This window comes from Trachurus japonicus, chromosome 21, assembly GCF_045865225.1.
Source record: "Trachurus japonicus isolate A0001 chromosome 21, Traja_1.0".
NCBI classification, from domain to species: Eukaryota; Metazoa; Chordata; class Actinopteri; order Carangiformes; family Carangidae; genus Trachurus; species Trachurus japonicus.
The window spans coordinates 26,804,941-26,831,773 of NC_140927.1; the positions used below are offsets into that span (position 1 = coordinate 26,804,941).

At 40.4% G+C, this 26,833-nt stretch overlaps 2 protein-coding genes across 4 annotated transcripts; one reads left to right on the forward strand and one right to left on the reverse strand.

Moving 5' to 3' along the window:
- The first annotated feature begins 600 nt into the window (after window positions 1-600).
- Window positions 601-14,912, forward strand: pla1a (phospholipase A1 member A). 2 transcript variants are annotated; one of them, XM_085766051.1, is made up of 11 exons: window positions 601-1,101; window positions 1,731-1,944; window positions 4,948-5,125; window positions 5,837-5,945; window positions 7,129-7,230; window positions 8,604-8,696; window positions 8,928-9,110; window positions 11,000-11,089; window positions 11,244-11,349; window positions 12,601-12,756; window positions 13,536-14,912. In XM_085766051.1, exons 1-11 carry the CDS (start codon window positions 1,035-1,037, stop codon window positions 13,621-13,623), a joined length of 1,386 nt encoding a protein of 461 aa, XP_085622177.1. In that variant the 5' UTR covers window positions 601-1,034; the 3' UTR covers window positions 13,624-14,912. The 2 variants fall into 2 exon arrangements, with proteins under 2 accessions (XP_085622177.1, XP_085622179.1); XM_085766053.1 differs by having other exon boundaries at window positions 8,946-9,110.
- popdc2 (popeye domain cAMP effector 2) lies at window positions 13,919-26,748 on the reverse strand. Of its 2 annotated transcripts, none has more exons than XM_085766055.1 (4): window positions 25,804-26,748; window positions 21,717-21,825; window positions 20,015-20,471; window positions 13,919-15,635 (listed from the first exon to the last, which is right to left on the reverse strand). In XM_085766055.1, the coding sequence occupies exons 1-4, from the start codon at window positions 26,310-26,312 to the stop codon at window positions 15,553-15,555; spliced, it is 1,158 nt and encodes a 385-aa protein (XP_085622181.1). In that variant the 5' UTR covers window positions 26,313-26,748; the 3' UTR covers window positions 13,919-15,552. The 2 variants fall into 2 exon arrangements, with proteins under 2 accessions (XP_085622181.1, XP_085622180.1); XM_085766054.1 differs by having other exon boundaries at window positions 19,871-20,471.
- Window positions 26,749-26,833: the final 85 nt, after the last annotated feature.

Sequence of the window (26,833 nt, forward strand, 5' to 3'; positions counted from 1 at the left end):
ACAATATCATATCAATATAATCTAAAATATGACATAATCTACTTAGCCTGATTGCCCAAAAGAAAAATAGGGCTTCCCTAAATCCTATTTGAGGTTTGACACAAACAACACACTTCCAGGAGCTGGGAAAAAGTTGTTTTCTTTTGTTTCTACAGAAAAATCATCATGTAATCAGCACTAAGACAAACAAATCACTCCTTGACCCATTTTCCTTGGGAGGGATTAGTTTTTTGGGTAATTGTGACCTGGCGCGGCTGTTTATAAGATCCATGCTTACAATTAAGTAACAAAAAGAGAGCGATTGAACTGCTTAAAACAATAACATGAAAAGCTGCACTATTCAGCATGAGCAATGATTACATAAACACGCATCGATAGTGGAACAATTGATCAGCTGGTCATTGATTTCTCTCAGACACAACAGGGTGACCTCTCCTCACTTTCTCTGACTCTCTTGCTCTCTCTCACAAACACACAACAAAACACACACACACACACACACACACACACACACATTGAAATTCACCCACACACAAGGCCAGAGTCCAGCATTTTAAACAAACAGCCATTGAACACCAATGAGGTCATGTATTCACCGCCAGGCAAAGAGCTTCAACCACTTGTCGGCCCAGTACAAACCCAGTCTGGGAGAGGCAAAAAGGACACCTACTGACAAATGTGTAGCGAGAAAGTGAAAGGACAGGGGAACGTTTGTGGTGGTGACTACACAGAGCTGAGCTAAGAAAAAAGCACAAACATAGCAAGCTCTGCCAGGATTGGAACAAACATATTTGGGCTCCTTTGGACTGTTTTATGTGGATTCCTTCTTCGCTTCATGCTGTTTGCCAGTTAAACGCCGAGCGGTCGCTCCAGAACCACAGCGCTGCACAGAAACTGGGATTTTCTCAAGCCGAAAGCCGCTCTGCATCCACCAATCTGTGGCTGAGGATCACAGCTGAGCACCGTTAAGCAGCGACTAAAGCTGCTACTGTAGGCAGCTACTCTCCCCATTCACCTCCCTGTTACTACAGAAAATGCCTCGGGAACACAAAACGATCCTCATTTGTGTGCTGATGATCTGCATCACATCCCTGGTGGTGGGTAAGTGGCCTGAGGTATTTCCTACTGCATCGCTGTTTTTCATACTATTTTTCATTCAAGTTTCAAATTTGTACTCAGAGATTAGACAGAGATACTTCCAGGACCACAACCGTCACAAAAACCTTAAACATGGAACATTAGACTATGTAGTGCAATATCAGGCTTTTTATATGAGATCATAAAGTAACCAGTCACTCTATATTATTTACTGTATCAATGACTGTTGTAAAATTTGACATTGTATACAAACGAAGATTTTTCCTTCTTTGTCCAAATTTGTTGTGCTGTAGGTAGATAGATAGATAGATAGATAGATAGATAGATAGATAGATAGATAGATAGATAGATAGATAGATAGATAGATAGATAGATAGATAGATAGATAGATAGATAGATAGATAGATAAGTTTATTGGTCACATGAAAAGCTTATCTATCTATCTATCTACAGCACAACAAATTTGGACAAAGGAGGAAAAATCTTCGTTATTGTCATTATTGCCATGGCTTCTATTCTACGTTTCATTGTTTGATCAGATGATGTGAGTTGAGTTATTTTAATGACGCATGAGACAAAAACAGATCATTCAGATCCAGTCATGGTGACAGCTGTCCTTCTAACGCCCACAGGTGTAGAGGGTCAGAGAGATGATGAGTGTGCTGACCTTAACAACACCACGTGGGAGGAGTACAGACACAACCGGGTCAAACTCCGGGTCCAGTACCTGCTGCTGACCCGAAAAAACATGGACTGTGCACAAATGTTTGACCAAGAGTCTCTCACCGAGCCGCAGCCCTACTTCGACGCATCCCGTCCAACCAAAGTCATCATCCATGGCTACAGGTAAGTCTTAACATGGCCGCATCAAACCATTTGTCAATCCCTCATTTAAGTAACACACAAGAGCAAAATATAATTTCAGATTCATAAAGGCTTTGTCTTATTTATGAAACCACAAACCAGACCAAACCAAGGTCTAGATCAAACCCAGATATGTCAAATCCAGACTAGACTAACAGGAAGAGGGCAAAGACCGTTTCAACCAGTTTCAAGTTTGTTCTATTTGAGAGAACAAACAATTTCATTGCACAAATAAGTGATTCACAACAGTGTAGTCAATCTTGTGTGTTTTCCACAGGCTGTTAGTCATACAGCTTCCTTATCCACTGTAGACTTTTTGGGGTAAAGAAAAACGGGTTATAAACATATTTTGACTAGTTTGAATTAATAGTGTAGTCTTCTACTGAGTCTAGATCAAGTGATTCATAGATGCGGCTGAAATTTAGCAGTTGTGCTAAGTCCGGCACATTTACACTGATACTTAATGCGTCAGGCAGTGTTGATGAATGTGCACTGTCCCAATTCAATAAATAAAGAAATGAAGAAATGAAATGTAAATATTCAAAGTCTAACCTAGTCTTATGTGGATACGAAATAGAAAATGCAGGAGACTGAAGTTAAAATGTAGAATTTAAAAGTCTGAAAGCGAATTTGCTTTAGCTAGCATCAAAGTCCTTCTAGGCTGCTAGCAATCTCTTGCCCCGCCCATACACAACGATACATGACGTAACATTGAGCGCGAGCGAGAGCCAACGGAAAAATAACCTCGAGAGAGCAACGATGTTAGCTAGCAGTAGAGCACTGGAAAAGAGAGTAGCGACACCACCATAGACTCCCGTGGTCACTTTATTCTCCCCCTAGTGGCAGGATATGGGTGTTGCAAATCCGCCCAAGAAACCCATTCACTCCAATGTATGTAATGTGTTGCCAACTTGCTTGTAAATTGATGAAAACTGCTGTGTTTTTGCTTTTAGGTGCCTTGGTCATATTAAGTTATGCTTATAATTTATTTGTTTCAAAATTTAAATTGTGAACTACTGTTTTTTTTTTTTGTTTTTTTTTATTGGCCCGGCTATAAAAGATGACAACACTTAAAAACCATTACAAAATGTGACAAAATCAAACCCAAAACGTATTATGTTAAGTTTTTCCTCCAATTTTGATTAAAAAAATGATAATTAATAAAAACACACGGAGCTGTTTACAGTACTACGGTCACACAGCGGACAAACACAGAAGGGGACGAGCGAACGCTTTACCGTTGCTAAGCAACCACCAGCTGTCAAAATAAATAACATAAAAAGCCTCGCATGGAAATAAAATAAAAGCCAGCAGCACAATAACTTGCTTGACCAAAACAAACAAACTAAAGAAAACACAGGCTTAAGTGGCGAACAGTTAGCTAACACAGTTGAATTTAGCGCGCAAACTTACAGTATGACCCTTTAGTGGACTTATCTTTATCATTTAAAACAGCAAGCATTCGTGACACAACAATTAATGGCCACTATATGTTAATATTTATCTGTAAAAGGGTCCACGATGATGCTATTAACGTGGGTGATCTATAAATGTTCTTAAATTATTGAAAATACCACACTTACTGATTCACCAACACTGCAGAGATGCCAGCTCTTGGGCGCATTTGCAAAACCCATATCCCGCCACCAGGGGGCGTTTCCACTTGACCAATGCTAGCAGTAGCAACATTTACCGAGTTAATTAGCCAACAATAACGTGTCTATTGTAGCCGGTTAGTGATGAAAACTTAACATGACATCCGTCAAGTTACTTACCAAGCCAGGAGGAGAGATGCCGGTTACGGTTTTGAGCAGCTGTTAGCTTTAGCTCTTGGTCAAAGCCAAACTGAAATTGACCGATCAGTCGGATTCAGTCGGACCTTCTCTGCAGTGAAATGCACGACCTCTGACTTAGCTATCCTCTTGCCCACAAAGACTGCAGTCATGGAGACGGTGAAGCTGCCGACAAAAGCAGGTAAAAAAAACAAACATAAGATGGTAAATAAAAATGGTCATAGCCTCCGTGGCATTTCTGAGGAGGATAAGTGAGCCGTTGCGAAGACGCCACACACCTGTCAAGCACGCAGCGGTTAATCCAAATATGGTCAAAGAGGAAGGGACGGCGCGAGAGGAGCCGAAGCTCATCCACCTGTCACTGAAATCAGCCACGCCCCCTAATTGGACAACATTTTAAAGGGGAACTATGCAAGTCTGGTCGCTTTTCCATTGTTTTGCTAACCCTCCTCCTGGCCATGTGCATTTGTTTACAATGAAGTGAGAAACCAATCAATAGAGCGGTAGGCTACATAACATTATCATATGGACACATACCTGTATATTTGTGTAGTCTTATCTCTCATAAACAAGAGATTACAGGTTACGCAGAAGAGAGCTGGACACCGGGTCGGCGGAGCTGATCTTGCAAAGTCGTTTTTCAGCCAAGAGCCTCCATTCTCCCTTGTAACAAGTTACATGTCATTTATTAAATCATCACATTTACTCCAAAGCTGTTAAGGTAAAAAAAAAAAAGAAAAAAGTTTAGGTTGACCAAATGTCCTCCTTTGGCCGGACATGTCCACCATGCAGTCTCCGTTTTTGTTTTTTTTAATAGGCCTACCTGTGATCTACCTGTTGATCCTTAGAAAAGCCACTCATGATTGTTTCGTTATGCTTGCAGAGGTCTATGGTTGAGCTCATGTGCATTATTGATTAAAACCAGACAACACACAGATGCAGAAGCCCGGACCCCATAAATACATAAATACAGAGACTTTTTTTACGGGAGGAAATGTCATTAACTCTTTAATTTCTTTATTGTAATTGTTGGGTTACTCTGTCTACAGTAGACACGAGTGGAGGATTAAACAAATTAAGAGGGAGAAAGTAACAACCATCAAATTATTTCTTTCATTCTTCCTTCTTCCTGCCCTTCTCACTGATCCCACCATCCATGATCTAACCCCTGCCCCTTAACTCACGCTACCAGAGCCCTGGGCAGTAAGCCGTCCTGGGTGGAGAAGCTGGCCCAAGCCCTGCTCCGGGCGCAGGATGTGAACGTGCTGGTGGTGGACTGGGTCTATGGTGCCTCCTTCGCCTACAACCTGGTGGTGGAGAATTACAAGGAGGTTGCTGTGCAGATCTCTGTCCTCATCAACCAGCTGCAGGTGAGAGAGAGCTAAGAGAAATGCAAGTTGTTAGAGGATTTCCAGGGAAAAAGCAATTTAATTCTGTGTTAATGGATTCTTGATTCATTATTGCTGCTTCTGCAACCGTGGATGTTTAGGAGCTATAACTGCACTACAGCTACTTAAAATAAAATGGGCAACAAGGTGCAAATCAATTTTATGTCTATAGGTTAGTGATTGTTTCATTTTAAATCTAGTTGGAGTGAATATTTAAGGTGTGTTTCAAAAGACAAACATAACTACTTGTTCCCGAAGGCATTACAGGCATTGCAAGGCAGGACACATTAATGAGTCTCTGCCATATGCGCAAAGGTATAGGGTTATTTTTGTCTCATTAATACCTGTAAACGCACAGAGGGTTATCTACAAATATTCCTTGGTTTGCACACGTGTTTTGGTATCCACAAATTCTAATTTGTAACTTGTATTTTTGGTTTTTATGTGTATTTGTAAATATATAATTAAAAAAAAAGCCATTTGTAAAACTGAAAATTCTGTTTGTGAAGTGTGATTCAGCATTTGTGGATCACCAATCACACACACGCGCATCTCTTTCCTCAATGACGTATTTTTGAGACGTTCTTGTCGAGATACAGCCTTACTTCTGTTGCATCTGCTGACAGAAAGTCTCCAGCTAACTAAGTTTAGGTGAATAAACATGACATAGTTTGTGGCTGTCTTGTCCAACAGAAACATGGATGCAAACTGGAGTCCTTCCACTTCATCGGGGTCAGTCTCGGGGCGCACGTCGCTGGTTTTGTGGGAACTCTCTTTGAGGGGAAGATTGGACGAATCACAGGTGAGTCTGCAACATGCCCATGACGTCAGTCCTGGTTTTCACCTGTGCTCCTCTACAATTTGAGAAATTGTCCTGCTTTACCAAATGCCGAGGGTGAACCAGTGAAATCGTTTGGTGAATTCATGGTGCGAGCTGAGCGAGTCAGCCCACAAAGGTCAGCACAGCTCAGAAGTCTTTCTCAGAGCATGTGAGTGTCTGTCAGTGTGACCTTGGGAGCTTAGTGGGGCTCTTCAAAAAGACAACGGCACTTTGATAAAAGCAGCACTGAAGCTGTGTGGAGAGGCTCCCTCCCCTCGTCCCCAGAGCACACCAGCCAGCACAATACGCCTCTGTCCACTTGTTTATATTGGGTCTTTTTGTTTGAGTGGGGACACTTGTGTAAGTTAAAATGTGCAACTCGGAGGAGCCGCAGATGTTGACTGTGAACAGAAACATAATGGGTCATTAAAGGAACAAATTTGGGGAAAAACTTTACCAATCAAATATATAAAGATTTTTATTATATTATATATTTACAAAATATCTTTTAGAGATTTCTTTTTTCCCCAGTAAAACTATTATTATATATATTTCGAGAGCCACAGAACGTCATTTTTTGCGTTTTCCCACACCAGTCTCAACAAGGTTAAGTAAATTGAGAGGAAATGACAGAAAAAGTGGAACAATGTAGGTTAAGTCATTATCAGTTCCTCACACAGCATGACTTCTCTATTTTAAAAAAAAATATAAGAATGAAACAAAAACTAAGATATATAGTTACAGTAAGAGCCACAAAGCTATTGTGTTGTTGAGCTGGGTTGATTTTCGCACTTTTTGCATTGCAGACAGTGCATCTTGACTGCTGCTGATTTCTAAAAACGGCAGCTTTTACTCTCACAAAGTGCTGTTCAGTGCTGCGTGCTTCACCTCTCTGGTTGTGGTCCATCAGCAAAATACTTTCTCAGCCACAGAGGCTTTTATTCTGGGTCCAACCTGTGAAACCAAAACCGAAAACAAGGCTCCTGAGATAAAAGCGCTGCCGACGTTCCCATGTAAAAGGGAAAACTACTTTCACCGTGTATCCAAACAACGAGGCCCTGACCTACATCACACCACTGTCCACTTAATTAATCATAAAAAATCCTCTCAAACACGTATTTTTCACCTTTCAAACTCACTCTTCTCTCTCGTCCCTGTCGTCCAGGCCTCGACCCTGCCGGACCCATGTTCAAAGGAGCCGACACTTACGACCGACTGGACCCATCTGACGCCCAGTTTGTGGACGCCATCCACACAGACTCTGACTGTGAGACAGCTTTAACTCCCCATGGAGCCTTAATACACTCACTCATTTCTTTTCATTGCCACCGTGCTGCTGCCAGAGGACCGAGGTTGCACAGTGTGTCCTGTTGTTGTCCACAGTGTTTGTTTACTGTCATTGTTTACAACAGAGACATTGGAAAACATATGTTGGCCTCAGTGTGAGGAAGGTCAACAGATGAGATGAGGTCACAGTTCAACATTTGATATAATAAATTTTTAGTTTCTTTATGAATTAAGATTTTTGCATACAAACATTGTTTTTTCATTGTTACAAACAACACAATTCAGCAGTAAATAGAATTACAACTTGATTGATAATTGATTGGCAACTATGATTAAAAAATAGTATTTTTGTGCAGAAAAAGCTTTTAATCATTCTAGTTATTTCAGTGTATTTTCAGTAAATTTGCGGATTGGACTGTTGACAACAAGTGTCACTTCTTACAGCAAACTTAGGCCTACCTGTCTTTCTAGTTTGCATTTTTGCAAACCAATCAATCAATCAATCAATCAATCAATCAATCAATGAACTAATAGAGAAAATAAGCAGCAGATGAATCTGTAATAAAAACATCATCATGAATGCAGGTAAAACAGTTTAATAATCAGCTGTTTCTCAACAAGCTACAACAGTGAATGCATGAATAGTAATAATGTGATGATATAGCATATAAGAATTTGTGAGCGAGTACTTTTACTTTTAATATTTGAAGTACGTCTTCATAGGAGAGGAGTTTAGTGTCGTATTGTTGCTTTTACTGAAGTTATTTGAGGGCGACAAGTTGGAGAAAAGACAAAAAGATGTTAAAGGAAAAAAAAGAAAAACACACACTTCCTCTTTACAATGAAAAGATGAATTCATACGTGATTAAACGACTGTGGTTGTGCAGTGACAGGCAGCCTTACTTCTCGTCTGCTGTGACCATCAACAGATAGAGACTAATGTTTTCCAAACGACACTGTAAAAATGACATTACGCTGAAAACAATGGTCTCAAAATGAAACAGCAGCAGCAGCACTCAACAGGAGAGCTTCATGTTTACTGTTTGCTCAGGTCTCTACAGTTGACCAGTTTAAAGCAACAGACAATTTACTGTTTGTTAAATCCTGCAAAAATAACATCTCCATTTGATTAGACCATATAAATGATCTTACAGAAATATAATTAAAAGGGTTTTATACACCACTAAAAACTAAACAGAGTTTGTACTGGAGTTTCTAACTCTCAGAATTATTGTCATTTTTCTTTTTAAAACTTTGACTCTATGTTTAAATTAAAGAACAGGAAGTAGAAAGAAAAGCAGCTCTGCAGCAGAGACAATATTCATGAGTTTGTTTGTTTTTCCTCTGCATTAGATTTTGGCATCTCCATCCCTGTGGGTCATGTGGATTTCTTTCTAAATGGGGGGAAGGACCAGACTGGATGTGCCCGCTCCAGGTTTGCCTCAAGTAAGTTCAGCATTTACTAAAAAAACAAAAAAAAGCAAATGCAGAGGCTAAACACCAAGAGAGCAGCTCCGTGTTGTTTAATAAGTCTGCTTGGCTTTTTCATGTAAAATTCAAATTATACTTGATTAGATTTAACACAGTTTTACATCTGAACCTTTTATTTTATTTAACTAATAACTAATTTCAAGAGTCACAGTCTCTGGCTCCCTTAGTGTTTCTGTGTGTTGTCAGTTCTCGTCTACTTCCCAGTGTATGGTTATGTGATCTGTGACCACATGAGGGCGCTGCACGTCTACATCAGCGCTCTGAACAGCTCCTGTCCCATGAGGGGGGTCCCATGCTCCAGTTATGAAGACTTCCTGAGGGGACACTGTGTGGACTGTGACGTCTTCAAGGGGACATGTCCAACTATAGGTAATAATACACCAACACTACTGTAATCAATTGATTCAAACTTCATTTATTTTTTATTTTTTTAACTCATTTTATGTATTGCAATTCATATTTGTTTAGTGTTATCAACCTGTTTGATTATTTATGGCATTGTGTGATTATGTGGCCTCCTGTCAGACTTGTATCACTGTTCCTGCTCATCCTACAGCCGCCTCTATTACTCTTCATTATTCTGAATAATAACCATAACCCTTTGTCATCTGTTCACCATATGCACAGTCGCTGTGTGCTGAGAAAAACCCTCATTCATGCTGTGGCTAAAAGCTTTTTTTAGGCTTTCTCTCTATTAGAGAAAAACATTAACATGTGCATCCAGAAGTCTGTGAAAAGATGTGGTGGGAACCATCTCTGGACTTTTCTGAAGTGAAACAGTTCAACTTGTTTATATTGTGTAAACCACAAATTGATCCAGGAGGGAATTTCCAAACATGTAATTATTTTTTTGTTAGAGTGATTCTCAGGTCAAGTTTAAAAATAGACAGCAGAAGTGTGAGTGTTTGAGAGATTATTCTGACAACAAAGGAAGTACAGTATTTAAGCAGCCCTTTAAAGGGACAACGAGGAGTTTCTATTTGGTTATAAAAAAAGTCTCACGTTAATGTGGATGAATCTCCACTACCCACACTTGTTGATGGGCCCATTTTCGATAAATCTATGGTTTTGTCTCTATCGTTATTTTGTTATTATTAGTGGTGGCGGAGATGCTGGTCGAGCCGACCAGCGTTTCCTTCATGGCGAGTCATGAGAATAACGCAGCCGAATCGCCGTTTATGGTCGGAACTACGGTGGTATGTGAACCTCTTTGAACCTCTGACTTTAATTCTTGATGAATGAAAACATGAGTCTGTCTTGCGCCGGTCAAAGAATTTCACGGCGCGGAGGCTCAAAAATGTAGTGTGGAAACACTTTGCTTTTCCAAAACTCCTCGTTGTCCCTTTAAGTAGCTTAAGAAAACACATGTGAACATGTTGCAAATTCATAAAACATCTTCTTCATTTTGATGACACCTTCTGCAAAAAAAATCACCAACAATTGCAAATAAGCAAACTTAGTGCAAAATCAATCTTGCAACATCACAGAAGTGTTTCCAGAGGACACGTCAAGGACTGAATGTTCATTTCCCAAATGTAACATTTGAAGTTAAAAACATGGAGATTCATCTTTTCTTTTTTCTGAAAAGAATAAGTTTAAAAATAGACAGCTGAAGTGTGAGTGTTTCAGACATTATACTGACAACAAACCACAGTATTTAAGCAGCCCATTAACAGTGTTTTAAATCTGGAATATTAAACAAACCTAAAGGTTGAATTACATTTAATTAAAATAAACAACTTCAGCTTTTACAACATTATTGTAATATTATCCATCAAGCATTATCCATGAGCATCCATCCAGGAGTGATCAGCTTCATTTATTTCTGTTGTCAAATTCATGGACAGAATCTGAATATACTGTGTATCGATAGTCAGCGCCCTCTACAGGTGACGGACACTGACCCTGGACCAGCACGGTGTCTGTTAACGACGTTTCCTTCAGGCTGCAGAGAGAGGACGAACATGAACCCATGAAAGAATAGAAATAAACTCCTCTGTGCCGCCTGTTTTTCATTGGTTGGTCTGTGAAGCCTCAGTGTCACCAGCAGATACGCCGTCAGGCTGCACTCACAGCAGCAGCTCTGCTCCCGTCACACGGCGGCTTCTGGCAGCTTCTTATCGACGTGACCCCTGATACACCAACACTCACTGATACACAGTGACACAGTTCCTGTTCAGAGGCCTTTTTTGATCCGTGACGTACACATAGGAGACCTACAGTGTGACTCTAATTCACCGTGTGTGTGTGTGTTTCAGGTTTATCAGAAAACAGCGGGATCACCATGTCTCCAATTCCCACAGAGCAGAAGCTTTTCCTTCTCACGACATCTTCGCCACCTTTTTGCAGTGAGTGTTTAATAATCTCTCTCAGTTTTTAGTGGGAGTACTCGTGTTTTTCTTATTGCTCCCTAGATTCAAACCAACCAACAAAAAAAGAGCTTTTATACACTGTATGTTGTGAGTTAGATGGTGTTTATGTTGTTATTGTTCCTCTGCTCAGCTCATCACATCCTGCTGGAGCTGGAGGTTTCTCCCCTGGATAAAAGTGCTGAGGTGGAGGTGACGCTGAGGACCGACAACCTGGGAACAGAGAAGAGGATCAGACTGTAGGTCCCACATCACATCTAATGTGTAGTGTCTGGGATGGTCAGGGTTTAAACAGGGTTCAGACAGGCTGGGCAGTTCTTGTTTAAGCATCTAGACCTGCCAGATTATGCATTATTAAAGACATATTATGGAAATATCACTTTTTGAAGGCTCTTTAACATATATTTCGGTGTCTTGCCTTCCGGCCCCCAAAATGTGAGAATTGACCAAAAAAATCTGTAATTTTCAGGCTCCCTAGGTTGAAATCCATGTGGTTTAACGAGCTGTTCCCTCAGTTGTCTTCCAGTGATGTAACTAGAATTCAAATTTGCATAATACCACCCCTACCTGGTACCGGTAGAAGGGGTGGGGCAAGCAGTGGCTCATTTGCATTTAAAGGGACAGGCACTGAAACCAGCCGCTCTGAACAGGGCTGTTTAGAGAGGATGAAAACAGCTGTGATGTTTGATCCTTGGGGGATTTTGACCGGAGCATGTCACAGACACGTCTTTTAAGACACCTGGGAACTATTTTAATTTGTGAAAAGGGGGCATAATGTGTCTCCTTTAAAGCAAATTTAAATGTCTGGACATCATATATTTACATGATGGTGATGATGGATGAAGGAAAACAAACAGAAGATGATTATCACTGAAACTATGTGATGTTCCTCGGTTTATAGAAACTGGAGGGTTGAATTCAAGATGGTGACATTTTGGAGACGTCATGGAATTGGAAATGTTTAATTAAGATTATCTTTAATACAAATACTTAGGTTGAAAACTAAATAATTCAGTGTGGCATCCCTCTCTTTATTTAGCCCTGGTTGACAGACTTTATTACCTCAGGCTCGTCCCAGAGCTGCTACTGTAAACTTTTCTCTCCCAGAAAAAGTTGAGTGGGCAGCTTCTATTTTAGGAAGAGGAGGAGGAGATGGCCTGTATGTTCCTCTGTAAAGATTCATCCAGGTGCACGAATGAAGACATAAATCTCCTGTTCACCTACTGTACATCGTGTGGATGCTTGGTTTGTGTATTCTTGTAAGATTAGGTTTAAAAAATAGGGCAAACATGTCAGAGAGGAATGAGGTGCAATGAAAATTTAAAAGGAGGGTGAAACAGCAGGAGATGTATTTATTCTGTGATAAACACAGAAGGCAGTAACTGTCCACTGTGATGAATGTATTTGTTTCATCCTGTTTGGTTGTGAAATTACTCACATGCTGGCCGTGTGTGTGTGTGTGTGTGTGTGTGTGTGTGTGTGTGTTCCAGTCAGACGTCGACGACAGAGTACAAGATGGTGCTGGTTCATCCTGTGGCTCTGTGTGAGATCAACTCCATCGAGCTGAAGAACACCGGCTTTCGTTTCTACAGACAGTCAGACGTCCACTTCATATCCATCTGTGTGTCTGAGTTCGCCTCTCTCAGGTTAGATCACACACACACACACACACAAACGCTCATCAGCACACTCACCCACGCCTCCCCCTGGTAGAGGTCATCCTCCTGTATCCTCAAACTCATTCACAGATGAAATACAAAGGCAGAAGCTCCAGGTTCAGCTTCTTATCTGAAGTTCTTACTTCTAGTTCTGTAGGAAACATATCTACATGCTGCTTCAGCAGGAACTAACCTTCATTCATCTTCTATAGGGCTGAAGGTTTGACACATAATTTATCAACAGGTGTCAAAAACAACCAAGTTTAACAGTATAAAGATTCAGAAACTGTTCAACCAATCATTTCAAATATCACCTGCAGAAAACTGTAGCAACAAAACAGACGGAAACTAAACAGCTCAACACTCTGCAGCTTCAGAAAACATGTAAAGTAAAATGTTTCTTCAATTTGATGACACATATGCTGCATAAATCACAACAAATGCAAATGAACAAACCTGCTGCAAAATGAATCTTACAACATCACAGAAGTGTTTACAGAGGACACTTCAAGACTTCAAAGTCTTGATGTTCATTTCCCAAATGTTACATTTTATAGTTTGAGAGTGTGTTTTCTGTAGTTGCAGTGTGTTGAGCCCTTAGGGCCACCGTACAAATGCTAAAATTAATAGCTTTAGAATAAAGGAAAAAGGGGAAATGAGCCACTTTGGGCTGACATTGTTTGGCACAGCAATGTGTTCTATTCTTTGGACAGGTTTAATGTATAAATGACATGTATAGTAAATTTGTGTGTGTTTGTGTGTTACAGGAAGGAGGAGCCGCTGTGTGTGAACGACGTCCACGTCAGACGAGGAGCTCCGTGGTCTCATGACTTTGTGCAGGTGTGTGGCGTCTGAAGGAACAAACATCTGGTCAGAGGGACAGTGATAAAGACACGTCCAGATGTTCGACGGTGAAGTCGGCTGCAGATGCATCATGAAGTCAGTTTCACATTCTCAACACCTTTTTTTTTATTATTTTAATAAAAAACAAATGATCAGAGAGTCAGATCTCAGTGGATGAAGCCAAAGAGCCACTGGTTTTTTAACATCCTGATCATGAAGCAGTGAGAAAGAACTTTTATTTACGTTACTGTTTCTTATCACTTTGCTTTTTATTTATGTTTCCATCTTAGCTTTTTCCTCCTTCTGAAAAGTGTTTTTTTTTTTCTTCTTTCCTGTCATCTGGTTTTGCAACAGTTGTCTGACTCTGCTGTATTTGTAGGGATTTAGCAATAAACAGAGACCTAACAGGAGACTGTGGTTTGGTTCTCCCTGTTGATACCTGGACTTTAAATCAACCGTTTCATGACAAAATGGGGTTAAAGGAGAAAACAGGTAAAACAGAAGAATCAGAATAGAAAGTGTAGTTTAGTATAATCCAAAAGAAAAGTGAAGGCACGCTGCTTCTTCAAAGTCCAACACATTTATTTTGATGTTCTGTCAGAAAAATAAAGGCTCATTAACTTTTGTAACTTGATGCAGCCCTGCACTTTCACTTTGTTGGGTCTAACATAGATAAATATATATTTTAGAGTCTAATCAGGATTATTTGACCTCAGTGTTCAGAGGAAGTACTGAAGACAGTCACAGAAGAACACACAACATCTTTCACTGCACACAAAGAGCTTTATGGAGAAATCTTGGCCCCATGAAAAAGCACTAACTTCTTCATTTTCATCCCATCTCTCTAGTTTGGAAGTCAACAACAGACAAAGAAATGCAGTTCACAGTTTACACGTGTGTATTAAATACTCTATTAGTTACAAAATCTTTAGAAAAAAAGACAGAAAGAAAGAAAGATGGTCTACCAGTATCCGATGTATCGCTAAAAGAAGAAAGTAAGAAGTTCATTTCTATCACTGAACCAAGTCGTGGTGCGTTCAGGTAACTAAACTAAACATGGAAGAAAACAGGAAAGTGAATGAAAGAAAATGTCCATACACAGGCCTGGAAAGTCCTTGAGAAGTATGAAAACTAAACTAAATATTTATATTTTCCAGATCTTGAGAGGATGATGCAGATTTTTCCCATTTTTATCTTGTACAACTTGTGATTTCTGACCAAAGTCAAATTAATCTACAAGAGTCCGATCTAGACAATGTGTATTTAAACATGTGCAGTTGAATTAAAAACACTCTTTGTGACACCGAGTGTGAGTGATTTGTGAAAACAAAAACATCAGAAAAGTCAAATTTTTTTAACACGAAATCACGTGAAATCGAGTCCAAAGCAAAAATCGATCATCGCTCCAACATTCAAACATGAACTGAGATGAAAACAAAATTCATCTGTTGCAGAAACATAAAAGTCACAAGAAACAACATTTTCAGACATTATTTAACGTGCTGGTAAGTGACAAAGTGAAAGTCGTCCCTCCTCATGTCTCAGTGCCACTTTAGATGAAGCTGTAGTTATGATTTTAAAGACTGATTATTGACATGTTTATTTATGAATTAACAGTAAGTCAGCGTGTTTGCAAATGATATATTGTTTATAAATTATATCTTGAAAGCTAAAATATCTAGATAATTCACATAAATTGCACAGATGTGGTGGATCTCCCTGCAGACCCTGTATCGTCATCATTTGTAGTTTTTGAGCATTAAATTGACCAGATATCAAGTTAATATGGCAGTAAATCTTTAGGAGAAAGAAGGAAGAGGAGATGTTTTATCAGGAGAGAAGATATAAAGGTGATAGTGAAGATGAGGGAGCGTCAGGGCGGGTGACGTGACACGTTCGTTCTGCTAAAACAACACGGTGTTTTCCAGGAGAGACTGATTCTCACAGTTTGGGAGTGTCGGTGGGAGCCAGCGGTGCTCGGCCCCTCTTAAATCGAGGTGGTAGATCCCCGTCACCATCACCTCCTGCACAGTGAACAGAGAGGCTTCAGTTAGGAGGAGACTCATGAACACACAACGTCACACACAGACACAGACACACAATTAACCTCACAATGACGAGAAGTGGACAGAGGAAGCTTCTGTGTATAGAAACCTCCAACTCCACAACTACATCAAATCCTCACAATAAGAAGTAAATAATAAGACTGTTCTCACTTCAGTATTATATTTCTAGAAATAAATTCAATAACCTAAACCCCACAACACTTAACACATATTTATTATTTGTCTATATATTTATTACTTTTTTGTTGTCAACAGAACTAATTGTCTTTTATTTTGAAATTGTGACATCGTGTTTGAACCAGTCTGTGTCCAAACGATGCTGATGATCTGATCTGAAGTCAGTTTTTATAATAATTTTTATAATAATTCAGTAAATAATTAAGTTTTAAATGTTTTCTGTGTTGATAACAATTCACAGTCCAACTTGAGAGAGCACAACATCAACGTATGAACCAGATAAACTTATAAACTAACACCTTTTCTATTTAATGCACATTTAATATTTGGCAAAATATATTTATCATGTCTATTTATTCTATTTTTCTATTTCTATTTATTCTATTTCTTGGATCTAAAGTCCAAATTTCTTTCTTTCGTGTCTGCATGTTCCTACATATCCAGACCCATGCATGTGATAATAATATATCCACTTACAGTTGATGTACATAACACTTTTGTCTCGTATTTCCGTCTATATACATATCTTTCTAGTAGGATCAAACGCTGCCACTGCCATAATACACTTTTTTAATTTATTAATGGACAAAATTATTTATGAATGAACTAAATGAACAAACTAATAATCACACACATTTAAACGTGGGCTCTTTGGCTTCCCCTCAGACGTCCAACGCCTGCTGGTCGTTGTCTGCTTCGACCTGCTGCTAATTCAGCCCAAACACTAAATATCAACTCTGACCTCTCTTCCATATATCTACTGTACTGTACTAGTCTGTACATGATAAATCTGGTTCCACGTGAGTGCGAGTGTTGAACATTCAACAGCAACATGGCGGCTTCCTCTTTGACTCTGTGGGACCGGTGCCAGAGTCACAGCTGTTACACACAGTTCACATGTTTGAAATATTTCCCTCTGACATTTTGCAGGAAGGAAATACTGGAAAAAAAAACATGTTTCAGAGTTTCAATGAGCGGATAAATTTGAAAAAAATGAGTCGCTGTCATCTCAAGCTGAAGTCTGAGCTGAAGTTGACTTTTCTGTGGCCAAACTGTGTGTCTGTGTGTGTGTGTGTGTGTGTGTGTGTGTGTGTGTGTGTGTGTGTGTGTGTGTGTGTGTGTGCAACCCAAACCCAGCAGCATTGACCCCACTGTCCAGCTATGAAACGTGATCCTCCACCTGTGATTGGGTGAGGGCTGCTGCTTTAGAGGATGGTGGGGGTTGGTGAGGGAGGTCAGGGGGGGCGATGAACACATAACCCGACAGATAGCCAAGTGGTTTGCACAGTGGATTAATAGCATGGTCCTGATTTTTTTTTTTTTTTTTTTTGGACATCCCCTCATATTCTAAGCTCTAATCCTGATCAGATAAGGACACAGCTGCTGCTGCTGCTCAGTCGGCCTCACCGCTGCTCTGTCGTCGCCAGTCACAGCGTAGAAACACACACACACACACACACACACACACACATAGACAAGACATGATCAGCTGTCTGACACTTACATGAGCTCACTCTGCTGCACTCATTTACTGTTAAACTGTTTTCACGGAGCAGATCTGTGTTATCTGAGTGAGTGACAGGTTTAGTCTCTCCACCGCTACTGTACCGAATGTGACGCGAGTGGCAGAGCTGAAGCGAAACACTAATGCAGGGCAGCTGGCACAGAGGGAATTTTTAATCTTAAAGTAGTAGCGTTTGGGAAATAGAATAATAATCCAGATCTCTCTGAAGCTGAGGAGGAGGAGGAGTAAAAGGAGGAAAGCAGGGAGGAGTTCTCCACACCACATAGTGTCAAAGTAACTAAAATTAAAAAACAGTAAATGCAAAAAGACGGAGCAGCCACAGATCCTCACAAGACACATTACATAGAAGAAAACTATTCATAAAACACAACAACTATATTAATCTCAACATCACAGCAAAGGTTTTTCCCTCCACAAACCAGGACTGGGCAGTAATTCTGTATTATATGTACATTTATAATAAAAACGTATCCTTATTTTATAAAACTGTCTGAATGATGTCAGATTAGTTGAATAGCTGTTATGTAATGCGTTTTTTATCACATAGTTTGTTGTTAAATTTGTTGAAGATCATTGGTTATGATCAAGATACTAAATGGACCTTATAGCTCTAATATTTATTAATATTAATATATATTATATGGTGATGATTCAACTTTAAAATGCTCCTCAGTTTGATTGTTTTTGTGTGATATATGTGTATATATTTGTTCCAGAGGTGAAAAAAGAGACTGGAAGCAGTTAAAAAACAATGTAGAAATCCTCCACTAAAAGTAAAAGCCCTGCAATCAAATTCATACACAAATGACAGTAAAGATCTATAGTATCAATTTTGTAAAAGTTAAAATCTTTTTGTGCTGGTCGTTTACAGGTGTCATATAAATATAGTGAAGGAAAGAAATCCATTATTATCTACTCAAAGGCTTTATATTTCATACTTTTCATTGTTTTATTATTTTAAGTGTTGACCTATAAAACAAACAAAAAATACATTCCAGTGTAGTTTCACATCTCCTCAGTGTCAGCCAATCAGAAGTAAGGAGGCTCTGAGCCTCTCTTCTGATTGGCTGCCTGTTTCCTCAATGATTCATTTAAAAGAATCACAGATCTGAGAATAAACGCTCAGAGAAACCAAATCTTGCAAATTGTTGGATGGTGGTGGATCCAGGTGGTGGGCGGGGCTTAGTTGTGACATCACAAAGTGACAGGAAGTCCTGACGGCTGGTTTTAAGGCTCAGTTTCTGAATCCAGGCTGTGTGCATTTCTCTGTGGACTGAGGCTTTGATACTTTCACAGTATTAATATAGAACCTAGAGCTGCTTTATAATCACACTACACATGGACATCTACCTTTATACTGTATGGAGCTTTAATACAAACATCTACCTTTATACTGTATGGAGCTTTAATACAAACATCTACCTTTATACTGTATGGAGCTTTAACACAAACATCTACCTTTATACTGTATGGAGCTTTAAATAGGCTAGTGTTGAATAACTGTACTTTATGATTGTTTTTATTGTAACTAGAGCTGCAACAATTAATCAATTAATCGAACAATAATCGATTATTAAATTAATTGTCAACTATTTTGATAATCGAATAATCGGTTTGAGTAGATTTTTAAGAAAAAAAAGTCCAAATTCTCTTATTTCAGCTTCTTAAATGTGAATATTTCTGGTTTCTTTGTTCCTTTATGACAATAAACTGACTATCTCTTTGCTTTGTGGACAAAACAAGAGATTTGAGGACGTCATCTTGTGGTTTGGGAAACACTGATTGACATTTTTCAACATTTTTTAACATTTTATTGACCAAACAATTAATGGATTAATCGTTGAAATAATCGAAAGATTAAAGCAGAAGTCAGCGATCCGGTCGTGTTGGCTAACTTTCTGTCAGCCGATGGAGTTAGCAGCCCCCGCCCTCGTCATGGATCTATTGGCCCTCGTCCCTACGTCACCACATTCAGGCGCATCCCTTGGCTGCACACACAGAGAGGACTGCCCCTTTATGCCGTTCTCTCTCCTCATTGGATAAAGGTTGTAGGATACAAGGAAAGTTTTCTCCTGGGCTCAGAGCAGAGCAGAGTGACTGACAGACCCGTGTTTCAGACCAAACACTCTATAGAAGTGATTGCTGTCAGAAGATATAACTATTTAAGACTTATATTAACACAAATATTCCGCTTACTTCTGCTTTAATTGATAATGAAAATACAGTAATCGTTAGTTGTAGCCCTAATTGTAATATACCTGTTGTGGAGCACATTGAGTCTGCCTTGTGCATAATCATATGCTACACTTTGTAAATCATTATTGAATAAATATTAATACCAATACTCTACTGGTTCCAGTCTTATTGCCCAGCCCTGTGTGCCACTGCAAAGCCGGGTTAGTAAGAACTGTGCCACTGCAAGCCGTGTGTCCATCATGCAACACACTCGGCCCCCCCGCGACGCCACTCTCCGCCCAGGTGAGGTACTTACATGTAGCTTAAGTGGTGACCCAGTGTGTTAGCTCCAGCAAACTGCCCCTCTAGTACCTCAAATAATCCCTCTCACTGCCATAATCCATTAAGGAGCCCGCCACATCGGCAAAGTCCTCCAGGACCAGGCTGGTGGAGTCCTCACCGGTGGGCAGCTCCGGGTCCGACGCCCAGGGGTGCGGGTCTGAGCGCTCGTGCCGCGGCAGGAAGTGGGGTTCGTCCAGGTGGGTCCTGATTGGTCCCTGCATGTGCGGCTGGAGGGGCGGAGCCTGGGCCGGATCGGGCTTCTCATAGGCCGACGATGACTGGCTTCCATCTTGCTGCTCGGGTTGCTGCTCCTTGACGCCGTCGCTGCAGCTGCCGCCGTCGCTGCTCTGCGACGAGGGCGCCAGGACGTGGTAGAGGCTGGGCAGGCGGATGTCCAGCAGCACGCCGCTCTTGATGTAGAGCTTGTTGTTGAGGTTGTAGAGCTTCTCCGCGATGTCGTAGCCCAGCATGACGGAGAAGAGGCGGGCGATGTAGCGCTCCTTCGATATCAGCATGTAAAGGCGGCGGCGGCGCCATGAGATGTAGCGGGAGTCCTCCTCCGCCGTCAGGGTCACCTGGGGATCAAACGCCCGATTATCCATGTGTGTCAGACTTACAGATACAGCTGAGGACACACTGCGACATTATGACTCATTTAAAGTCATGTTTGTGTCCCCTGATGAATCTAAGTCCAATATTTCCTCTCTTTTAGCTCCGTTTTTGGTCTCCACCACCTTCAGGCTCTAATGCTCCTCCATGTTCTCCGGCTCATTTCAAACTGGAACTGTAACGTAAAAGCTGCAGATTCAGACTCTCTTTTGTCAGATTGTCATTTGATATTGGGCATCGGTATAATTAAAACCACTTTGTGATGATAAAAACACTTCTTTTTACAAGTAGACTCCTGTTTAAGCTGTCTTGGGTGACCATGCATTTTCCCCCAATTGTCATTTGGTGGCATTAATTGCAGAAAAAGTTTTATGAGGCAACACATGCACCAATTACACCTTTGTGAGGAGTAACACTGGCTGCAAATATGACTAAAAAACAGAAAATAGACGCATAAAAAAAGATTATTGATAGTGTTGTAGCTCCTTCTATGTACGGTGGCCCAGAGAGCTCAACACACTGCAGCTTACTGTAAGAAACCACAAAAACACAAACATGCTACAAACTGAGAAAACAATTTTCATCAATTTGACAACATAAGCGCTATGAAATGGAAGTGTTTCTGGGGACACAAAAAAAGTGATGGACCAGGCTGGACACTTTTGTTCAGTGCCTATCGACTTTAGAAGTTATAAAGATGGCTACTCTTTCAAAATAAGGTTATTTGTTTGGTTTATTATAAAGTCAATTTCGCATTATTGGCTTGCCGTTAAGCTATCCTTAGCTTGACCTTAGCCTTTTTGAAGCACTCATGTTGTGCTGTGAGTTGTTTTCTTTTGACTTAGTAACACTCTTGTGTCTTTGCCTGTGCTTTCTTAAGTTTCAGCCTCTTAAAGCTCTCAGGGCCACCGTATCTTCTTGAACCTGAACCCTGAGTGTCCGATGTGACCTCCTGACCTCGTTTCTGCTTTAACTGATTGGCCCTGAAGCAACAGGACATGTGAAAGACAAGAGGGACAACTGCTTTCCCCCTGTTCAGCTTTATCGGTCAGATGCCGAGTCTGATAGAAGGCGACGAAAACACAACCTGATATCCTCGTCTGGTTTCTCTTTCCAGCTCTACTGCACTACTTCAAATTGATTCACCGTTTTACCGCCACAACACTCGGGCCTTTAATTTAAACCTCTTGCCCTCGGCCTGAGCTCAGTACCTGGAACTTGCCCTCCTCGTTTGGTCTGATAGACTCCCACTCTGGAGAGTCGAGGAACTGGTGGCGGTGGATGTAGTGCAGGAACTGGCCCTCCAGAGACACGTTGATCCTGAGAGGGAGGGAGAGATACGAGGTTAAAAAGAAAGACGAGGGGGATTATGGAGTGATAATGAGAACAGATAGGAACCTGAGGGGCGGGGTCACTGTGCACAGACGGACCAAAACACTGGAGGTTAACATAACCATTAATATCTCTGTAAGGGTGGTGTGACCTTTAATTATTAGCCAGATTTTCCCTAATCTCACATCTATGATCACCACAGGCACGGCAGGACAGTGAACGCAACATAGGACATTGGTAGGTGGTCACGTTCACACTTCTCCCCCTGCAAACAGCAGCGGGTGGAACCAAAAGTGCTCCACACAAAAAAAAAGGTTGTAAAAAAACAAATTAAGATCAAAATATAAATATAATATACAGCAGCTGATCTTGAAAGTATACAATAAATCCAATTCAGTTAGTAATAATTATTATACTATAGATATAATGAACCCATACTACATTGCACCACATAATACATGATGCAAATTGAGTTGGTAAATGGTTGGACTGAACAGTGTTGAGCTCAGCACTTTAACATTTTCAAAAAAAAAAAGGATAAATTAATCTGTAATCTGATATTATATGTAGCCTATAAATAACGGTTAAATTACAGTAAAAAAAAAAGGGGGGGGGGGGGTAATTGATAACATTGAGTTTCCTCTTCGACCTGGAGACGTTCGTTCCTTCAGTGAGAGAAAAAAAACCTTTTATTTTAAAAGAGCTTCTGGTTTCCGCTCGGTGAGATAATCCAGCACACGCTCAACAACATTCAGACTCCGTCCAGTTACGTCACAAGTTTCTGTCCGAGTTTGTTTTATCTTCACTTCACGGTCTGAGCTGCTTCGTCTCAATCACCTGACATCTACTGGAAGAAACCGAGTCAACTCCGGGAGAAAAACTTAAAACCGTTCTCCTCCAAACTGTGTCACACGTCCAAGTTTTCATAAGAGCAGCTGGCAACTTAAAAATCCAATCTCAACAAGTCACAAATACATAAATAAATAAACAGATGTAGAGCAACTGGTCTAAATAAAACTTGGATTCTGTTTTGGCAAATATTCATGTGTCTGTTCATTTTTAGGTTTATTTATTATTATGGCAGATTAAAACTAGTAGAAGTCTTTATGACACTCTTTGCAAACAATAGGTGTTAATTAAGAGCTATGTGGCCGTGTATTGTGGTATTTATTACCCTGTAAGGCATTTACGCTGCCAGGAATAGGGATCTCCACCAGGGAGTCCCTGCTAAAAATGTCCCTGTACTCACTGTACTGAGAGCAGACGCCTCCTCGGCCCTCTGGTCTGGTCTAGTTGGAAAATATTCAGTTTATAGCACATTTATATTTTAGAGCTTTTATTTATTATTTCATCCACACGTTCCTGTTTTTAACTGATCTGTACCATCTATTATTTCATATTTAATGTAATATTAGATATTTAATATCCAATATTTTGATTACATTTTGAAAGTTTCTATTTTTTCTTGATGTCTATGTGGCTTTAACTTTTATGTTTTTTGTTTTATCTAATCTCCTTGCTGTTTCTCGTATTGAGGTCTCTACTTTAATGAATTCCTGAGATAAGAGATAAAGGCTGAATGAATGAATGAATGAATGAATGAATTTTAAAATAGTTTTGGTCTTTTTAAATATTTTTTCTAGGCTTTTAGGCCTTTAATCGACAGGACAGCTGAAGAGAGACAGGAAATGGGGACAGAGAGAGAGAGGAAGAGCAACATGCAGCAAAGGGCCACCGGTGGAATCAAACCGGGAGTCGCTGCGGTTGATAGAAATGAATGGGAATTCTTTTTTTTTTTTTAAGAAACTGCAGCGACCTGGTATTATTTTGAAAAAAAAGTCTCAATTTACCCATGATTCTTTGCACCACAGTCTGACTTAGCCTTGTGTTAGTAAAACCCATAAGACTGACACACTGAAAACGGATGTTGATTACATAAGAGTGATGCTTTAAGTCTGAAACTGGTGTGCACCAACTTTTAGATAAAGATAAATAACAAAGTGACAAACAGAACAAACGCACCACCACCACTGACTGAAGAAACTGAATAATCGACTTCTTCATTGTTCACTGTGTGTGTGTGTGTGTGTGTGTGTGTGTGTGTGTGTTGGAGCAGTCGGACATTTAAGTGGAGGTAAGAGGAGCAGTGAGCGTCCACTCGTCCTGCACAGAGATCATCTAACCAGCTGGCACTCTGCAGGAGGACGGACGACACACTGGTGAGTCACAGACAGAAATACTCTGTTTACAACATTTCTCTTGTGTCGGCTCCAGGACTGTGAGATCTAATAAAGCTGGACTTTGAGGATGTTTGGATGAGGAGGACACATTTCCTGTAACGGCTGCGCGCTGCCAACAGCCCTGGAAGACTCAAAAATAGAAATCCAGCTCTGTAAGGAAGGAGCCAGTTAAAACAGGAGACATCTTCAGTTTCTTTTTACAACACCACAAAATGCATTATACCTATAAATATAACTACATATAATATATCTGTGGTGCACATTGGTGTTTACTGAGGCCTGCAATAACTATTTGAAAATAGAAATGTCATATAAATGGGAAAATAAGACGTAAATCTAATCTAAAACTATGAACAAACTACACAGTAGCTGTGTAAACACAAACATTAGGTGGACAAAATAACACGAACACCTGTAAAAGTATGCAAACCACTAAAATAAAGTACAAAAATTATAACTTTTAGGTATTTTGATTGTGTATTTACATTTACAGCGACTTCATATCATTTTCCACCACATTTCTGAAATACTGCACTCGTTTTACAATCACTACATTTATCTGACTGCTACTTAGATACGTTATATAATTAGTTTTCATTGTTTTGGATGCTTTTTTATTGTTTTATGGCTGCTGCCATTTCTAAAGTTTATTTTATTGAAAACTTATTGAAAACTCTTTGTTAGATCATTTTGAAAAGTTGCTTTAAAAGTAAAGTTATTGTTTATACTGAATAAGTGAATAATTGAATATTATATCAAAACAACATAAATGTACTCCATGAGATGTCGGAGCGCTGTGACATCACTGGTGGGCGGTGCTTTTACTTAAGGTAACAATGATCAATATTGTCACACAAAATTGATCAAAATGTCAATGTAATGTAAGAAGTCACATGCAGATAATAATCATCTTCATTATCTTAAAGCTCATTTCTTGGGTTTTATATCCTCGTCTTTACTGTTTGGTTGGGTCAGCAACTGGCAGGTAAGTAGATGTAGCCACTAAAGAGCCAGATGCAGATGTTAGAGCTTGTCCACATCTGGTTTAAAGGAGACATATTCTGCCCCTTTTCCACAAATTAAAATAGTTCCCAGGTGTCTTAAAGACATGTCTGTGACATGCTTCAATCAAAATCCCCCAAGGATCAAACATCACAGCTCTTTTCATCCTCTTTTCATCTTTTCATCCTCTCTAAACAGCCCTGTTCAGAACGGCTGGTTTCAGTGCCTGTCCCTTTAAATGCAAATGAACCACTGCTTGCCCCGCCCCTTGTACTCACTGGTAGAGGTGGTGTTATGCAAATTCAAAAACTATGACCTAATGACATCACTGGAAGACAACTGAGGAAACAGCTCGTGAAAGCAACATGGATTTCAACCTCGGGAGCCTGAAAACTACTGATTTTTTTTGTCAATTCTCACATTTTGTTGTTAAACATCCTTCAAAAAGTTATATTTCCATAATACGTCCACTTTAAAGAGCTAAAAGAGAGTTAATACTGCAGTTCAATTCATCTAATCAATGAAAAAAAAATCTAAATGGATGCTAATGCCATGCATGTTGCCATGCTGCAACACGTGCAGATGTTTTGTTTCCACTTCCTGCAAATATCTGAGAAAACACTATGTTCTACATGAGTGAGTTGGGTTTTGCATCACATTGTACAGGTGTGTAACTATCAAACACACACACACACACACACACACACACACACTTTCTCCCCACCTCCCGGACAGCAGGAAGGAGAGCTGGTCGATGGGCGTCTTGCCCTCCACGGCGTACGTCTCTCCGGCCTTCAGCTCCACCACCTTGTTCTCGAAGGCGCCGGCGATGTCCTTGAACACCCGGACGGGCACGCCCAGCGGCAGGTAGACGGCCTGGTACAGCGCAGTCAGCTCCTCTCCGCCGCCGACCCCCTCCCGCTGCAGCCGGTAGAGCAGGTGGCAGACCTGGGCGCAGCAGGCCAGCAGCAGCAGCAGGCCCCAGGTGAAGACGTCCAGGCCGCACACGGTCATCCAGCCCCACAGGGTCAGGCACAGGAAGGCCGGGGCCAGGAAGCCGAAGATGAAGAGGCATCCGTAGGCGCCGCTGCCCCCCATGTAGCCCAGGAACAGCATGGTGTTGCCCAGGTGGTAGATGGCGCCCTCGGTGTTGTTGGTCCAGCCGTCGCACATGGGCGCGAACAGCAGGTTGTCCAGCAGAGTCGTCGTCGAGTTGTCAGAGCTCGCCATCATGTTGTAGTTTTACTGTTTTATTACTTTTATTATTTCACTCTTGATCATATAATTATTTGTTATATGCAATGTAGCACTCTAGTTTATTTATGTACTGTTGGCTTTATTCCATCGGTTTAGTTTTTCTCTGTCGAACCACAGCGCACACAGCACTTGAACTTAAAGAGCTGCTGATCTGATCAGTTCTACAGACAGTTTTTACTGACCTATTTGTAATAGAGTGGAAGCACCCTTCACTGTTTTGAATGCGTGTTAAAGGTGTGAGAGTATGAATGTCTCGTATGCCTATTGTCTTGTGTATGCAGTGGCTCCGAGCCCAAAACAAATTTCCCTTTGGGACAATAAAGTACAATCCAATCCAATCCAATCCAAATAAAAGTCCAAGAGGCTTCGGATGCAGAAAAAAACAAAAAACAAAACAGATGACCAGATAAAACCAAAAGGCAAAATGTTTGTTCCCTTGGTGTGCAGTGGAAAAGTTCTTCAATGTGAAGAGATAGTAGTCTATGTGTTGTTGTGGA

What these genes read in the sequence shown, in the direction of transcription:
- pla1a (XM_085766051.1), top strand. Translation starts at nt 1,035, where the DNA reads ATGCCTCGGGAACACAAAACGATCCTCATTTGTGTGCTGATGATCTGC. An exon ending in CCGCTCCAGGTTTGCCTCAA is followed by an intron (nt 8,697 to 8,927) that starts GTAAGTTCAGCA and finishes GTGTGTTGTCAG; the next exon opens with TTCTCGTCTACTTCCCAGTG. An exon ending in TCTGAGTTCGCCTCTCTCAG is followed by an intron (nt 12,757 to 13,535) that starts GTTAGATCACAC and finishes TGTGTGTTACAG; the next exon opens with GAAGGAGGAGCCGCTGTGTG.
- popdc2 (XM_085766054.1), bottom strand. Translation starts at nt 26,312, where the DNA reads ATGATGGCGAGCTCTGACAACTCGACGACGACTCTGCTGGACAACCTG. An exon ending in TCCTTCCTGCTGTCCGGGAG is followed by an intron (nt 21,826 to 25,803) that starts GTGGGGAGAAAG and finishes CCTCCCTCTCAG; the next exon opens with GATCAACGTGTCTCTGGAGG. An exon ending in ACGAGGAGGGCAAGTTCCAG is followed by an intron (nt 20,472 to 21,716) that starts GTACTGAGCTCA and finishes TTTGATCCCCAG; the next exon opens with GTGACCCTGACGGCGGAGGA.